The sequence below is a fragment of the Cyprinodon tularosa genome, unplaced genomic scaffold (assembly GCF_016077235.1).
Source record: "Cyprinodon tularosa strain WSP-4 unplaced genomic scaffold, ASM1607723v1 ctg2, whole genome shotgun sequence".
NCBI lineage: Eukaryota > Metazoa > Chordata > Actinopteri > Cyprinodontiformes > Cyprinodontidae > Cyprinodon > Cyprinodon tularosa.
The window spans coordinates 3,163,615-3,182,138 of NW_024038733.1; the positions used below are offsets into that span (position 1 = coordinate 3,163,615).

Genomic DNA, 18,524 nt, shown 5'->3' on the forward strand with positions numbered 1-18,524 from the left:
CAGTAGATATATGAATTGCGTGACTTTACATTGTCAGTTACAGGCACATTTTATTGTTGACAAGCATCTGAGTGACAGAAACTAAAGAAGAGATAAAGATCAAAGAGGGAGGGAGGAAAGGAGGGAGGGAGGTAACACAGGTGAAATAGTACAGTGGGCGGGGAGTGGATCGTCATAGAGGGAGAGGAAAAAACAGCTAAGAAGGAAAACGGCAAAGGAATTTGTGAGAGGAACTGAAAGCAGTGGTGACCAGTTTAGGGAGGAGGAGCACTGCAGAGACAGGAAGGTTACATATACAGAGGAATTAAACAAAGCGCAGACAGAAACAGAGGGGGAAAGGTTGGTTAGTTGCAGGTCTTTTTCTTTACCTAAGGTAATTACCACTTTGCTCTCACTGCAGCAACAGAAATGCAGAGAGTAAACAGCAATCAGATAGGAGAGAAGAGAGAGACAAGAAGCTGCCAAGGAGAGAGTAAGAGCAGCATTTAAGAAGTCAAGTCAAGATTAATTGAGGAAAAGAAACTAAAAGCAGAGACGAGCCTCTGAGGAGCTGGGAAAAGTAAGAAAACAGTCGACATTCATTGACAAAGAGCTGGACTCAACTTCAAGGTCTCCTGACAACAACAAAACAGGAGGGTTGGGGGTGGAGAGAAGCTTTAAAGAGGTCACTGTGGTCCATGTGCAGCGTGCCTGAGCAGGTCTACTATGCAAGAGAGACAACAGAGATAAACAAACCAAAGCACAGTTTCTCTGTTCACTTCCAAAAGACATCCCTTCCTGTAGCAGCAACATGTTGATGAAAGAGTATCGCATATGTATGCCACTGACGGTGGAGGAGGTAAGTGTGTTTGTTTTTTTTCCCACCCTCATGGACACACACACACCTACAACCAGAAACACTATCTTCAACTGTTGGATGAAAAGGGACAGTCTTTTTGAAACATGATAATCTATAATAAACATTCATTATATAAAGTCTTTTACATTCTAATGCACAATGACGTCAGATGGTTGGGTTTGAAGTGCTGTTGGTTGACAGGTCACCTCATGGCACCTGAGCAGCATCCTCATGGTCAGGCTTGCTGCAGTCGTTTAGTATTCTCCCTCCCTCTGTGTGCATACTTTGCAAATGAGGGACTTGTGTAGCTATAAGAGCAAATATAGAAACTAGTCAGACTGGTTACAACTGGCAGACAAAGTTATTTGTCTTGCAGCTTTATACACACAAAGATTCTGTTACGGGAAAAGAGTTAGAGTTATTCCCTCAAGTGTCCTTCAAAGGGATTGTCCTCATCCTCTCATGTACACACCTCCACTCCCCCAACCTTCCCCCATTCCTCACCTCTATCTGTTACCACAACAATGACAGTGACAAATAAGAGTCCGAAATGGGATTTAAGGTATCAGTGTAGGACACACATACAGTAAACTTGAGCTTGCTGCAAATCCTCTTTTCTGAACATAATGCAAGTTTAAATGCAGCTTTGCCTGAGGATGTATTAAATAAAAACTGCTACCTATTTCATGCAATTCACAACGTTTATACCAACACGCCACACTAAAAAAGGTGGATTATGGTAATCTTGATATCTGCTACCACATATGTAACACCATACAGCACTACCATACCAAGGAATGCTGAGAGCTGCGTCCTTCTTGTGAAAAAGCTTACAGTTGACAGTAGCTCAGGTAGTGAAGCGAGTCAGGGAGGTTTATGGTTTAATCTTTTCTTCTCATTTGGTTGAGAAAAACCCTGATCCATATGCATTACAGAGTTAGGATAAGGGTTGCAATATCATACAGAACCCTTCATCCAAAATAATACCTTGGAATGAAAATGTTACCCTGTAGATTGCATCTGTCAGTTTCCCATCCATGATAACAATCTGTCATTCCAATGCATCTTAAAGGTGCTCACCTTGATAAAAATTAGATTCCAGGATGTAGCCATCAGAATAAGTCATTTTAAATATTTCTAAACTCCCAAATTCACAGAGTTTAGACTTTGTGATTAACCTACAGTATTTGCTACTTATGTTAATAAGCTCCTGAACATTTGCACCTATTATAGTAGTGGTTGAGTGTTAGAGAGCTCACCCTCAATCATTTTAGATCAATGTTGAGAATCTTTTTGCTTTCAGAAGTCAATACTAGCTTTGCTAAAACAATACAATTGCCACACCAAAATATTTTTCCAAGCAGCTTTATTGGAAGCAGCGTTCCGAACCTTTTGCTTTACATCCCAATATAGAAACCCTTTAAAATTGTAACATTCTTAAATAAAATTTCAATCCACCTCAAACAAAACACTCTCCCTATTATGTTAAGCAATGTAGCTAAATATTTGTTTTTCAGCTTATAATTATGAAAATTTTAAAGAGTTTTCGGGGGATTAGTAAAAGTTAACAATTCTCTCCACTTTGAGCATAAAAGGAATAAGAAAATAGTGGAGTGCTACTGCCTTAATAACTTTCAGTTTTACCATCTAGTTAAGGTGAGCAGCATGACTAACTATCACTGCTGGATAGTGTAATTTTGTGAGCTAATATTAAAGTAACCTTCAGCAACACAAATAAGGAATCATACAATCAACTGCTTTCGGGGCTGCTTTATTTCAGAAAGTCTATAAATTAATTATAAAAAATAAAAAATAACACAGCAACTGCCACTAAGGAAATAGCTTGTGTAACTAAATCATTACTCTTCAAATGTCTTCTAAGTAAGTAGCTTTGCTGTGGTGCTTTCTCAAGACTCCACTTTCACAATAAGTTTTATTTTCAGGCCTTTTGTTTATACTATCAGGGAAATATTTTTCCTGAGGTTACTGGAAAGTAAAATTTTATTTTCATTTAATGAAATCATTTGCTAGCTCACAAAATATAAAAAAGGACAGGAAAATATTCATTTTTTTCATTATTTCAATGCATCATGAATCGAAAGATGTTGTAAGACTTCTGGCTGTTGCGTCATAGGACGTGTCCAGATTTAGGGGCTGCCTCCTTTCAAGAGAGCATTTGTAATCTGTGCTTTGTTAATCAAACGCTGTCCAAATTTTAGGGGACATTCAATGCAGCCTTCTTTTTCGCAGATTTGTTGGACAGCTCAAGTGTATTCTACGTGGCCCACTGTAACCCATAGGCCATTGTTTTTAAAACAGATTGGTCAAGTCGCAGCAATTTTGGACAAAGATTGCAAAATTGTGATCGAAATAATTTTGTGTCCATTTCTGTTATCCAAAACGGAAGTGTTGCTGCAAGCTTGCACATTAAGCAAGCTTGTCAACTGATTTAGTGGTCTTCCCCTCCTTGTCTCCCTGAGAGGATGCACAATTCCAAATTTTTAATCTACAACTGACTCACTGAGCAAAAGTTGAACCCAGATACAATACAGGGAGATTACACTAATTAGCATAGCAGTCTTCTTCATTATTGAGCAAATTGACTTGGCTGAAAATAATGTTAAGCCTTGAAATAGATCTTATTTGACTTCATTTCCCTATTTGAGAGATGGAGAGTATGTCAGGAGTAAAATAACATGCTCATCTTTAACATATGCCTGCAACTATGCTAGAGATTCACAAAGAAAAAAAAAAAATCTAATATATAAAAAAATATGCCTAGCATAGGCAGATCAGGTAAAGTAGGGGAGGTGAGGGCTGGGCGTAGTCTGGTAAGGTAAATAAATACTAAATAAACTAATTAAATCCTAATATAATAAATACATCATCTGAAAATCCATAGAAAGCATGCAAAGCTCACTATTCAAACTTGCTACAGAGGCATATGGAACAGAGCTGCTTTTCTACTCCACAGTGGCGGAGCTACTCAAATCATTTATCTCACATTTTGACCTTTAAAGCCAACGCCAATGATGATTTGAAATCAGATGCTGTGCCCGTATTAGATATAAAGAGGGTGCCAAAAAGGCAGTTTTAGACATAAAAGAAGGATTGCAACAACAAATGTGAAGCAAATTATCAAAACAATGGCCAGGACATTTACACAGCACCTCAAGACATCCATTTTTAGTTTATGTGGAAAAAAAGATGACTTTTGGGTGATTTTTACTTTGATAAATGACTTTTTTCAATTAGCAATGGAAATACACAAATACGATTTTTTAGATATTAGCCCTAAGCTAATATAGTTTCTAAAAGATTTGTTGCTCTTTAAATATATATTTTAAAAAAAGAATGTTGAAGGTAGGTCATGTTTGATCTTTTTTTTTATATTAATAAATAAAGCTAAGAGCCCTCATGCACTCTTATAAATAATTATTTAGTTTAATCTAGGTTTTTTCTTTTAAACTGTTTGAAAACCTGATCTAAGTGGGACGGGTCTTTTAAAGGATGCAGCCTTCTGAATTTGGACACAAATAGTTTGTTATTTTACAGAGCTGTTAATCTTCAAAGCCATTAATTCTAATTCTAAATGAGGTGCCAATAGAGTGCATTCTACTGTTGTGATATTTTTTTTAAAGATCTGTCAAAAAGCACTGCACTGTTCATTACACTATAACAAATCATTGCAACTGTGACTCAGATTATGACTTTACATATCTCACCCCATACTATGTGGCCTGTGATGATGAGGATTCACTCACCTGGCATGTTTAATGCTTGAGACTGAAAGGGAAACTGACAGTATGACCTACCTTTTGATTACATTTTCAAATAATTGCCTGATCTCTTGACAGGAACTCATAAAGCATTAATATTCTATTCCCAGAAGATCATTCAATCCATAGATATGAAACCCATAATGGTAAAATAAAAAAGGTGTTTATATAACAACTGTTACACTATTTTAAACCAAAAAGCATCATATGGGCATACTGTACACATCTCAAAAATATCCCAGGACTGGATAGCTAATTATTTATTTATTTTTATTTCATCTTGTCTAGAACCATAGATAACCTTTTTTATAGGTGAAAAAACTGCAAGGTGGGACAGACTTTTACAGCAGGTTATGAAATGACTAACCCTCCGAAGTCCTTCAGACTTATTTTTTAAAGATATGATGAATAGCACTAACAATTTGTGTTTTTACCTTGATCTATCTTAATGATCTATATTGAAATAGTATTATTGGAACATAGTAAGCTTTATTTTACGTAATATAGTAGGCATACATATCAATATATGTATTATCAATAAGGAATTGCTACTATTACTGGAAATCCATTTGTAATACAGTAAAGTTGAAATTCTTTAGCCTAATCAGGCCTGGAAGTTGAAGCAAAGTAAATATATTATTGGTCTCAGCCAGTCACGTGACATTTGTTGCTAAGACGCCATTTTAGGTGGAAAAGGCGTAGTGTAAACAACCGCAGCATAGCTAAACGAAGGACTAAAGGCCCGTTTACATAGCAGCCTGTCCAAGATAAGTCATTACAGTTAACATAAGCCTGAAAACAGGGGCGGATTTAGGAAAATCGGTCTCCGCCAGTCACGTGACATTTGTTGCTAAGATGCCATTTTAGGTGGAAAAGGCGTAGTGTACCGCGCCCGAGGTAAACAATTGACGTCACTTGGCGGAGACCGATTGAGAGATGTTTTAATTATGAGGAAACTGAAGTATATTTTCTTCTATTTACTTCCAACACCGACAAGCTATTTTTACAACTATGTAGAATTCATGGCAGTTGTATAGATTTATAACAGGTTTTCTGAAAAAAAATAAAATAAAAAATACAGTTGTAGGAATTATGTAAAAATATATTTTTTTTCATGGCCCTTGCCAGCAATTTAGTCCACAGTAATGATTTAAGAGTAATGTATTTTCAACATCATCCTGAAAATATAAGGTAAAACATCTACACAACATGTATGGGAGGAGCTCAGTGTTACGAGAGGAAAAACCCACATTGCTATGATTAATTAAGTCCAATGAATACCCAATGAGTAAATATTGAATGCTGACATTCTACTGTAATTGGAACAAGAGGGAGTGTCACATGATGTCAGCAGTGAAGGATGGTATGTAAGTTCTCTGCCCTCCTCCTTCCTTCTATCTTTGCTCCTATCCGTTTTTGTGTTACTTGCTTTTAATTAAAACTCTGCTTTTGTGCCACACAAATATAGGGCACCAAAATGAATAGCAAGACAAAGGCAACATTGGAGCAGATTACGTTTAATAAACTGCTCTAGGGTTTCCACTATAGTGGCATAAAAGTCTATTAGATTTCAGGGACTAATTTAACAATAATTTGCAATAAATTACAGAAATAAACCAGCAACTGGTTATCATTTGAAGTAAACACAAAACAGTGTAGTTTTGGCTAAAAGATGTGACAAAAAATGGACTGCATATTTCTGAAAATATACAAGTGATTTTGTTGCGCCAAACACAGCGAAGATCACTTCACATGCCCAAAGGAGCTGTAAAAGAAAATACGCTATGCACAGTGCCTCATCAGCAATGGGCACAAACTGGTGCTGCAGCAAAGAACAAAGTCCCATCCTCCTCATTAGGACTGTACACATTCACCCTCCCTGGTCAAATTAGATTTTAAAAATTCTGAAATGGACACTTCAGGGCAATATTTATACACACCAATGAGCTGTTAAAAAAAGAAGGAAAGAAAAAAAGAGCTTGCGCCCAGGAAGCTGTGATCAAGTGTCTGTCAAAACAAAGCCCACCATAGCAACTGTGACTGTGGTCTGTTTTTCTTTCCTTCTTCATCCACATACTAACTGATTCATACAAGGAAAAAAATAACTTTACTGATTTGATTTAAAAATCATTTTAAGGTCTATTTTATGAAAACCATTTTTTATCCTGTGGGATTTTTTTGCACATATTTCAGCCTTGGTTTAATTTCCAATCCATTTTATCATGGTTAAACTGAAATCACAAATTAACCTTAAGGGACTTCCAACTGTGCACTGCAATATGTAAATAAGTTGCCTCTCCTTATATATTTCATAAAAATTGTTTTGAGAAAAATGGTCACAGTGACCAGAACATCTATTGAGTTAAAATATTAGAAAAAAAGAAAATGTAAAAACTGGCCAACATAACCCTAAAAGGTCTTCTTGTAGTAGCTGCTGCTTTAACAATCTGCTGGTGAACATTCGTGGTAGTAGCAGCAGTGAAGAAGTACTGTCAGTTATTTCCTTGCTGAAAAAGCAGCTGCAGCCTACCTTCCATGATAAGACATGTATGAGTCTTGAGAGTTGCAAAAACTAATGTTTTTGGTTTTGTGGCACTGAAGTAAATTTTGGTTTCTCTTACGTCTAATCAACTTTCAATTGTGGTGTTGGAGGGCAGATTGTTTAGCAGGGAGTGGCTGCTGATGACAGGCAGTGGGTGCTGTTATTATCGAGGGTGAAGATTTCACTTTGTCAGAAATAGTATTTAGATGGTGGATGTCAATAGAAGATCAACGATAATGCCAGCATCCAAGGTTAGCCGGTAAAACATTGCACCATTGAAAGTTGCAGAGGTGTGCAAAGGCATGCTGAAAAATCAATTGCTACTCAAGAAAAATGTTTTGACATCTCAAGCTTTTATATGAGTTTCTTTAGAGATTCTTATAGAGAGGAACTCAGGAAAGCTGAAAGGTGAACCCTGAAATCTAGCCAACACCTACCAACCCTACTGCGGGCCAAAAAGCTTATAACTACAATAAATGACTCGTTGTGATAACATTTGCTGTAAAGATTTGTAAACTTTTCAGGTTAAATGTTGTAATTTTCATGTAAAGTGCTAGTACTTCCTTTACCTACTTTTCATACCAATGGAGATATGCCTATTCCAAGATCGAATTTTTGGGTGCCCCCTTAATTGGCTGCATTACAAAGATGCTCACACTGATCCCATTTCTGCTTAAGGTTCTTTTTTGTTCCTGTTCATTGCCAGGTGCATGCTCTGGTAAGGAATTGTTGTAAAGTTATTTCAATGCAGTCAACTGTTCACTTGTTTCTCAGAATATAGGCAAACCTGCAGGTCAGGGAATTATTGCAATATCTGTCTGATTACGTTTAATCTGTTCTTTGATTTTCTTTTTTTATTGTAGGCGCCTTGGTATGAGTTAGTGCTATATAAATAAACTAAATAGCATCTATGCTATGACTCTGTCTTGCAGGTCAGATATATACGAAGCTGTGAATTCACGAAGTTAAAAGTATCACTTCTCCACAGACAAACAGTCTATGTTTTATTGTAAAGGGTTTAACTGTATGACAGTGACAAAGGTGTCAAAATGCTATTATGAGGGTGCCATCTGTCACATAACTCAAGCTCTGTAAGTGAATATACACTTAGTCTTCTCAAAAGGACATTTTGTTTGATTAAGAAAAAAACATCTCAATCTTAAACTAACCCTGTGAAGCAAAGAAAGATTTTTCTTAAAATACTAATAAATGTCATTCATTCGGGTCTACAATGAAAAATCAGCTACAACTGTTTATCATGAGAAAGCAAGTAGTAAGCAATCTAGGAGGGAATAGTTATAAAAAAAACTAATTCGTTGAGATTAACAAGCTTTTCTTACAGTGTAGGACTTATAAAAGGTAGATAGATGCATGTTGATCACATATCTAAAGTGATTAAAAGTCATTTTATTCATTATGTGTCATTTCGCAACCATTAATAAAATCAAAAATAGACCCTGTCCCATACAGTAAATTCAGGACAAATTATGATATAATACAGGCTGGTTATAATGAAATGCAAATTGATGAAAAGCCTAACTTTGATTGTCTTGAGTTGTTGATTTAGCAGTATTTCTTTTTTTCTGAGCCAACGTGAGGTGGGATTGGACAGAAATCGCTCTGTCTCCCGGAAACGAAATTTGCATCAGAAACATAAATATGAACAGTTAACTGTTGACCAGATGGAGGTTGAGGCAGTAAATAGACAGAGAAAAGCCCTGAAGCACCGATACGGTAGTATGGGGAACAAACAAGAAGTACATAAGGATGAACGCAGCATTAGCTCCCTCCTGGATAGACACAGAGTATAGTAATTGTGTAAGGAGTAGGCTAATTTCTATATATTAGATGAACAAACATTTCACATTATTGCAAAAGATTTGCCATTAACTGCAGCCATTAAAAAGACACTGCTAAACAGAAGCACTGAGCAGGGGGTTATCGCTATACGGAAAGAAAAGCGGTACAGTTAATGGAAGCAAAAGCTCCATCACAGTCTCCATCTCGGAAAGAGTCACTGCCCAACACAGAACTGAAATCTACAGTATTGTAAAAAAAAAATGAAATAAAATTATATATATATATATATATATATATATATATATATATATATATATTGCACAGTAAATGGAAGCAGAAGCTCTTTTATTGGCTCTATTTGGCAAAGAGACACAGCTAAACAGGAGACATGGATCCGTGCTTTCTGCAGGAAGGAACATATAGATTTAAGCAAAATGGTACTTTTAAAAACCTGTCCAGAAAAGTTAAGATAACTGTGTTTTATTCTTTCTCTCTTTCTCTCTTAATTTATCCACCACAAACATCATCCTGATGTTTTCCTGGGTTCCAGTACATGATTGGGCAGCTCTATATGATCAGCAAGCACAGCTGTGAGCAGAGTGGTGGAGGTGAGGGAGTAGAGGTGGTGAGGAATGAGCCGGATACTCACCCTCAGCATGGTCCCGGACAAGTGACCGAGAAGAGAATCTACCTCAGCAGGTAAGGGATCATCTCTTTAAAGATTGTTTTGCTGTACCAATAATCCTGTTCTCAACCCCAGCATTAAGTTGTCCCTTCCATCATTCTGATAAGAGATCCTGTTCCATCTGTTGGTCTACTGTAAAGCTTCACATCCTGTAAAACCAAGCTTCGGACAGGAAATGAAGAATCTTTTTTATACAATAACACCCATGGTGGACTGTAACCTGTTTTTAACCAAAATCCAAGAATGTTTTGTGGGGTTTTTTCGTGGGAATCAGGTCGTGTTGCAGATGAAGCTGTTATTATGTCCTCGGCTCGTCATCCAGTAAGCCTTTACAGTAGGTGTTGTATAAGTACAGGCCTCCAGCTGAAAGAGAAACTGTCCACATTGTCTTGGTGGCTGTAATCGCAGGATCTGAATTTTTTTTTTTTTAAGTCTCATATTATTTTCTTTCATAGTGTAGAGAATGAAGCTGTCAGAAGCTTTAAAACATGTGAGCTCAAAGTGCAGATAAAAAAAAAAAACAGATATTAACATTACCAAAAGACAAATCATTTCATTCCCAACCTTAATCACTGGCATTTTTTAAATGAAAGTTCAAGTGAAAAAAGAAAGTTAAAAAAATACAATTCTTCTGTAACATTCTTATAAAATTTTAGAACAAGAAACTGGAGAAAAGAAGGTTGGTCTAATCTTTTTCCAATAACTGTAAATACAGTTAGCATTGCTAAAAGGATGATACTGGGCTAAATTTACAAATCCAATGCAGCATGTATATTAATAAGGTAATTTTTTTTCCATGACATGTACTTTACTTGAGTTTATAGTTGTGCTAAACTCCCTTAAAGACATACCAAAGGATACCACGCAAGAATAAATACATTAATTTATTACTTTATATTCAGCCCTCTGGCACCTCAGAGAACACATTTCACACATGCTGTATATCACCCAGAAAGTGTTTCTGCCAACATGGTTTTGTTTTTTGCTTCTGTTCAGTTTACAAATAAATTAACTAAATATTAGATGCATAAACAGATGGATATAATTAGAAAAAGTGAGATGCAAGAAAAATCAATAAAATTTGAATGTCTTTGATAGCCACTAAGCAATGTCTCATTCTATTAGACTGCCAGTACAAATATATATTCTCTTAATCGAACACTAAATAACTGTTTTTTGTTATTTATAACAATATATCAATATAAATTGATATCTCTTTTATCCAAACACCATTGGACATAAAAAAAAACACTGTAAATGAATATATTTTAAATTATAATAGTCAGAAATCATCATCTCAGCCTAATCAAGAGTTATTTTTCTTATTTGTTACAGTTCAAAACAAAGCTCCCATCAAGACACGACACATATCTAAATAAAACATATAAGTCAGATTTAGAATACATGTAATTAGTTTGATAAAGATTATGAAGTGGAAAAAAAGATCTGAAAGAGAAGGGGGTTTTTGCCTCAAACAATATTGTGTAATATTACTACCATCTACCAGTCAAATTTTTAGTGTTTATTTTTCACTAAAGCAAACAATATAACCTAGCACATCATTGCCTTGTACTCGTACATGTTTTGGAGCAGTGGTAGCTGCTGTGTGTTAAAAAGTCTCAGAAACTCTCTACAAAGTCTCTACAAGCAGACATTTACTGTGACAAAAAGCCAGCGTTAACCCCGGCTTTGAAAGCCAATAAATCCATGTTAACCTATAATTCTGTATCAACAACATCGGTATATGTTTTTGTGATCCTATTGTTATGCTTTTTATGGTATTTAGCAAAACTGTCTAATTAAAGCGAATTTTAACAAGTTAGCTTTATGCTAATTAATGCAGTACAGTTCATTTAATTGTCAAGAAGAGAAATGGTATTTTCAACACCCCTTGTAAAATCTTTCTCCTTCACCGGCTCTTTCCTGTTAGAGAATGATTGCCTGATGTTTACGGTTTTGTTGTCATTTAAGTTCTCATTTTCATTCCGTAAAAATTCAAAAAATCCACTGGACTTGGTTTTCAAGATTTGAAGACGTTTCGCCACCTCTCCAGGAAGCTTTCTCAATTCAAATGTCTGGATCCGCAGTGAGTTTGAGTCTTATATAGACAACGCCTTGTATCGCTTGGAAACATGCAATGGTAACCGATGAATGGGTTGTTAGTTCCATCGTTAGCCTGTAATATCTGAACCTGTCTATGATTCTAGGGGTCGGTCGTTAAAGGGGGGATTGCCATTAAGGGGGGGATTGTCTCCTGTAATACCTGAAACCTGTCTATGATTGTTAAGGGTTGGTCGTTAAGGAGGTATTGTTCACCGGCTGGGGCGGGGAGGTCCCTCGTTCCTCTGTGATGGGGTGGGGGGTTTGGTGATATCTGGAAGGGATCATGTCTATGATTGAATTGTATGTTTTTGGAAGCTGGAATCTGAGTCCACCACCTCTGTTTAAAGTTGGTTTTTCTCTCTTAACATAGATGGCTTCCTTCACGCCCCTCTCAAACCACCTATTTTCTTTATCCAGAATATGGACATTCTGGTCCTCAAAAGAATGTCCTTTGTCCATAAGGTGTAGGTGTACTGCGGAGTCTTGTCCAGAGGCGGCCGCTCTTCTGTGTTGGGCCATGCGTCTGTGGAGAGGTTGTTTTGTTTCGCCAATATAAAGATCAGAGCATTCCTCGCTGCACTGAACAGCATATACTACTCCGCTCATATTCGGTCTGGGGGTTTTATCTTTAGGGTGCACTAGCCTCTGTTTAAGGGTTTGGTTTGGCTTGAAATGTACTGGGATCTTGTGTTTGGAGAAAATGCTCTTGAGCTTTTCAGACACTCCAGCAACATAAGGGATTGTGATGTTTTTGCGTTTAATTTTCCCATCGCTGTCTTCTGTTGCGTGTCTTTTGGATTTCCTTGCTGATTTGATAAAAGCCCAGTTTGGATATCCACAGTTTCGGAGAGCATCTTTGATGTGTTTCTGTTCTTTTTGTTTCCCATCTGTTTTAGTAGGGACATGTTCTGCCCGGTGTTGTAAGGTTCTGATGACTGAGAGTTTGTGTTCCAGTGGGTGGTGTGAGTCAAAAAGAAGATACTGGTCTGTGTGAGTAGGTTTCCTATACACTTCAATGTTTAGGTTTCCATCTCCTTCCATGCTCACCAGGCAGTCCAGAAAGGGTAGTTTGTTGTCCTTGGCATCCTCTCTGGTGAATTTGATGTTACGGTCAACAGAGTTGATGTGTTTGGTGAAAGCTTCCACTTCCTCTAGTTGGATTTTGACGAAAGTGTCATCCACGTATCTAAACCAGTGGCTTGGTGGTATTCCATTGAAAGTGTCTAAAGCTCTCTTTTCCATTTCTTCCATGTAAAGATTGGCTACAATTGGTGATACTGGAGATCCCATTGCGCAGCCATGCTTCTGTCTGTAAAAATTACCTCTGAATTTGAAATAGGTTGTGGAAAGACAAAGGCCCAGTAGTGTGCAGATCTGGTCCGGAGTGAAATTAGTCCTGTTGTTTAAATCACTATCTTGTTCAAGACGTGTCCTGACTGTTTCCACTGCCTCTGTTATAGGTATGCATGTGAAAAGTGAAGTAACATCAAACGATACCAAGGTTTCTCCTGGAGCCATCCTTAAATGTTTGGCTTTGTTGGCAAAGTCTTTGGAGTTTTCTATGTGATGTGGTGTGTTCCCCACCAAGGGAGCTAAGATATTAGTAAGCTGTTTAGCAATGTTGTATGTTACTGAGTTAATGCTGCTGACGATGGGCCTGAGTGGTGCCCCTTCTTTGTGAATTTTTGGAAGTCCATATAAGCCTGGAATTTCCTCCCCTGGATATAATCTGAAATAGGCTGTGCTGTTAATTACCTTGTCTTTTTCAAGTTGTTTGAGATAGTCTATTATTTTCTTTTTGTAGCCGCTGGTTGGATCTCTTTTCAAGGATTCATACGTATTAGTGTCCTTCAGTAGAGTGATGATTTTGTCTTGGTAGTCTGAGGTGTTGAGGACTACGGTGCATCTTCCTTTGTCTGCTGGTAATATGGTGATGCTTTGGTCCTGGCTCAGGGATGTTATGGCTTTCATTTCCTGGGGTGTGAGGTTGGAAGGAGGTGGTTTGGCGCTGGACAGGGTGGCTGTTACCTTCATTCTGAGTTGCTCTGCCTCCGTTTCAGCCAGGTTGTTGTTCCTGATGGCCGATTCAGTGGCCGTGATCAGTTCCACAATGGGTACTTCTTGTGGAGCAATGGCAAAATTCAGGCCTTTACTCAGTACATCCATCTCTGGTTTTGTCAGTGGTCTGCTAGATAGGTTTTTTACCCACTTGTCTTCAACCTTGATGTTATCCTCCTGAGTCATGTTGCTCTCTTGTTTAAATGCTGCTTTCTGTTGTAATCTTTTGAATTTGGCTTTTTGTCTTTCTTTTGTTTTATGATGTTGTGAAAGCTTGGCTTTATTGACCATTTTCAGTTTCTTGGGGATCTTGAAACCGTTTCTTGTGCTGCTGCCTACATGTATGCATGGTCCTGCATTGTGCTGGAGTAGTGCATACTTTTAGCAGATATGGGAAGTAACGAAGTACAAATACTTCGTTACTGTACTCAAGTAGATTTTTCTGATATTTTTACTTTACTTTACTACTTATTTTTATGGCGACTTTTTACTTCTACTCCTTACATTTTTACACAAATATCTGTACTTTCTACTCCTTACATTTAAAAAAATTGTCTTGTTACTTTAGTTTTGAATCATTTCAATGGAGTTACCGTTATTATTTTTCACGTCATCAATACCAAATTCAATCTAATTGGATGGGAATCTACGTTGCATTTGACGCACCGCTACAAGATGAATCGACAGATTCGGCGGTATTCATTGGCGGCAAATCATTGCAGCTTGGTGGCGGTGGCGTTAGCATAGTAGCATGGACGACGAGATGATTGAAAATGAACACAACGGAGATCTAGTCCTATTGGCAGACATCCATTTAAAATGTAGGCAACGGCATGAAAAAAGTGGTTTCTACTTTTACTTTTATACTTTAAGTAAATTTACAAGCCTGTACTTTGTTACTTTTACTTGAGTAAAGAAGTTTAATCAGTACTTCCACTTTTACCAGAGTATTTTTTAACACAAGTATCTGTACTTTTACTCAAGTACGGAAAGTGAGTACTTTTGCCATCTCTGACTTTTAGTTGCAGGGCTTGTGTCTCCAAATGTTCTTCAGCACCGCCTCTCAATTACACTGAACTTACAGCAAGGGGAAACATGTTATTCTGCAAGTTAGTACTTTTTTTTAATCCCTAGCCAGTGTCTGTACTTTCAAGATGACAGACTGTCATGCTGCTTCGACCAACAGGTGACCAGCCCTATGTATAAACTAATTAAAAATTATTTGCTGCTCAATCCGCTCAAATGATATTAGTTTATCATTTTTGCTATCTTCCCGTTAACCGGTTCGCAAACGATAATGTTTATGTCGGAGATTAGAGATTTTTGTCAGATTTTATTTTAAGCTGTGAGTTTTAAATGTATAAAATTATCTGAGAACTACTCTTTTGTAGTGGAACAATTGAACTTAGAAGGTAAAAGTAAATTTAACTTTTACATTTTAGGTATTGCAAATGGCTGCCTTCATTTGCATGTCACCAGCTTTTTCCTCAAGGTCATTAAAGCTGGTGCTGGGATGACACAAATAAAGGTACTACTTTTTTGGAGGAAACAGATTAACACTTACTAATTAAGCACTTAGAGGGCTTGAAAAAAATCCTGAAATTGCATGCAATTAGATTTTCTTAATCTGGATAAGTATGACAAAAGAAAGTTGGGTTTTTTTATGAAAAGAAAGGTGAGTTTTTTCACCATTCCATAACCACCAGGTACCAGCCTACATTCTATTTCAATTTGGCTTTGACTTGCCAGCAAAATCTTGTTTACAATATAGAAACGATTGGAAGAAATACAATTGATATCTTAAAACTTGTGAGTTTCATAATGAAAAAATGTGTAGGAATAGTGACTTTTGTCATTGGAAATGAACTGTTTAAGAATTATCTTAACCTTACTCTATTAACCCTATAGTGCAACCTCAAGCAATATTTAATCACCACTACAAACCTAAGTTTTAATCCTTAACTAAACTCTTAAAAAAGTAAAGGAACACTATCACTCTGGAGGACTTTTTAATCTATGTGTGAGTGTTGGGTCTTCCTCGCTGAATACACATAGAAGTACACACATGCACACAGGTACAGTGACTTTACAATGAACAAAAGATGTGACTTTGAAGCAATTCATCACCACAGGTATAATTGAGAATGAGTCATACAATGAATAATATGGAGGAAGTAGCCTGCAGGTAATCTAGCTCTAAATGGCTCAATAAAACACTTAAGCTTTCTTTGTCTCCATCTTTAATCTCCCTCTTGCTCTTCCGAACCTTAACTCACTCTGAGGTTGTGATTCTTTCCTTTCATTGTGATTTCAGCAAACTGCCATCCTGGGTTAAAGCTTTTGTTCCACGAATCTTTTATGTGACAGAAAAGGCATGGAACTTCTACCCCTATACTATCACAGGTGGGTATCCCTTACTCATCAATTATAGATAGATACGGACAGACGGATGTTGGGTTTTGGGTAGTTCAACTTTAAACTTAAAAGCTGTCCTACAGACTGAATGGTATGCTCCTCAAGAAGGGTAGACCACAAAAGGTCAAAGAAGCTACGGTAGCTGATCAGAGGGCTGCATCTCACCATATTTTGCCAAGTTCTGTGGAAGGACAATGGTGTTTAGAGGACTGAATTCAAGCCCATTCAATCTTAGGAGGTTCATGTGGGATGGGCTGTGTCTGTAGTCAGGGCTTCAAGGGCCACTACACTCAGACTAGGAGCTACAACTGTTGAGTTACTGGTGTTAAGCCACTTCCAAACCCTAGAGAAGGGCAAAAGAAAAACTAGAGAAAGGGTGTAGAGGTTTTAATCCCCTCAGGTTCAGTGGGGAGTTTCCACAATTAGTAATTACTTGGGAGTTCTGTCATTTGCAGGTGTTGTCTATCAGGAATTTTTACAGTTCCTAATATTTGACCTCTCCTGACACGCCGTATGGACGCACTGGTTTTATTTTCCAGGGGGCATTGGTACTTCAAAACAATTAAAAATCCTGAGGGCTGCTGTTAAACCCACCCTGGCTTCCTTCACCCTTTGGTTCCACTGGGTGAGGAAAGCAGTGCATATTGGCCTTTGCAGCCGTTTGCAGCTACTGTAGTCAGTCAGACTACTTGCTGCTTCGCCAAATTACATGGCTGTTGTATTTTTCCCAACCGCCATACGAACGCCACATCAATGTAGAGCAGAGCAGATCATTCAGGCAGAATATTAATGAATGAAAAGCAAAGTGGATCTAGTCAAGTTTACAACTCAGAGACTACCAGTCCACACTGTGGAACACATTTTGTAGACTTTTAGGTAAAAACTAAGTTTGTTTTTACAGTCAATCAGCAGCCATGTTAAATATGAGCATTTAAAAAAAATACAAACTGAAAAAAAACTATTTGAACTCATCTTCTTATGATAGCCCCCCCAAAAAGGCTAAGGTTACGGATATAGGGCAGGTATACAACACATTATTAGTACTGGCCAAATAGCCATTTTACTGAATTATTGTATTTTTTTAAAGCCTATATGTACACTTTTATAGCAGGAGGGTTCTATTGTACCATCAAATGCTCCCAGTGGAGTAGGGTGCCTGGCAGAAAATGCAGCTGCACTGCAGCACTGCTGCACTGCTTCCACACTCAGTGAAAATTAACGGTAACACCTCAGCAGAGGTGCAGGCTGATATTCTTCATGCTACGCAGTAAACAAAATTAATGCAATTAATCAAGCCACCCTTACTGAATTTTGAGCACTGGACAATGCAGACGTTTTTAAGTGAACAGACAGTTATTTGTTAGAAATTGTTTGGTGTTTTTTTTATTAGTTCTATGTTATTCACTTTCCTGTTCAACTTAATTTGGTGTTTTTATTGGATGTATGCCATTATCATCAATATATAATGACTTTTTAATTTCTCACTGATGTTCTAATTAACTGGTCTGCTTTTTTTCTCCTCATGCATTTGAGTAATTAATACTATTTCTTTCTATCTATATTTAATGCCGCTGATGTTGCAGAATACTCTGTAAGTATTCTTACACATCTACTTACCATGAACACATTACTTATTTAAAGATCAGAGGATATAATCAGCTCCTTCCTTTGCTAACTACATATTTTGTCATGTTTTCCTCACATAGGTATCGTTCGTCCCCAAGTTTAGCATTCGCATTGAGACAAGGTTCGAAAACAACAACGGCAATAACAACAATGTGAGTACAGGCCTAACAGGGGGGAAACAAGAAAGATGGAGTGATCACAAACGAGAAGGAAGAGAGAGAGACTAAAGGGGAATGAGAGGAATTGCAATTTTCTCTGCAGTGCCACGAAAACGTTCATCAAATTGATGTGGCCATTACAAGGAAAACAAGCAAAGCACAAAATGCACTATTGGCAGATCTATTAACCAGACGTGCTGTGTGCTGATCATGGCTGCCATGCTGCATTTCGTCCGTGGCCAATGCGCATCAACACACTCGGACAGAAACTCACAAGCAATTGCAGCTTTGCTTTGCCCTTTGTTTCTGTTCTGAGTAATTGATGGAAGTGAAAAAAAACAAGACCCAGTCTGTCACTTAGGTGCTTCTGCTTATCGTTGAGGAACATCGTGATTCTTATTTAAAAGTTAAAGGGTAAGCTTTATAAAAATCTTAAAAATAAGAAAAACTGCTCTTATCCTTCAGCCTTCTCACAATGATGCATGTAGAAACATACCGTAGAATGGAAAAGCTTTGTGGG

General features: G+C 37.4%; 1 protein-coding gene across 1 annotated transcript in view; it reads left to right on the forward strand.

The window, feature by feature from the left end:
* Nucleotides 1–210: 210 nt before the first annotated feature.
* pitpnc1b (phosphatidylinositol transfer protein cytoplasmic 1b) overlaps nt 211–18,524 on the forward strand; it is a 30,305-nt gene continuing 11,991 nt past the window's right edge. Inside the window, exons 1-5 of the mRNA XM_038284248.1 lie at nt 211–838; nt 9,510–9,658; nt 16,120–16,208; nt 17,804–17,811; nt 17,927–17,998. Of these exons, the coding sequence (XP_038140176.1) occupies nt 791–838; nt 9,510–9,658; nt 16,120–16,208; nt 17,804–17,811; nt 17,927–17,998 (366 nt within the window). The 5' untranslated portion in view covers nt 211–790. The remainder of the gene's footprint in view (nt 839–9,509; nt 9,659–16,119; nt 16,209–17,803; nt 17,812–17,926; nt 17,999–18,524) is intronic.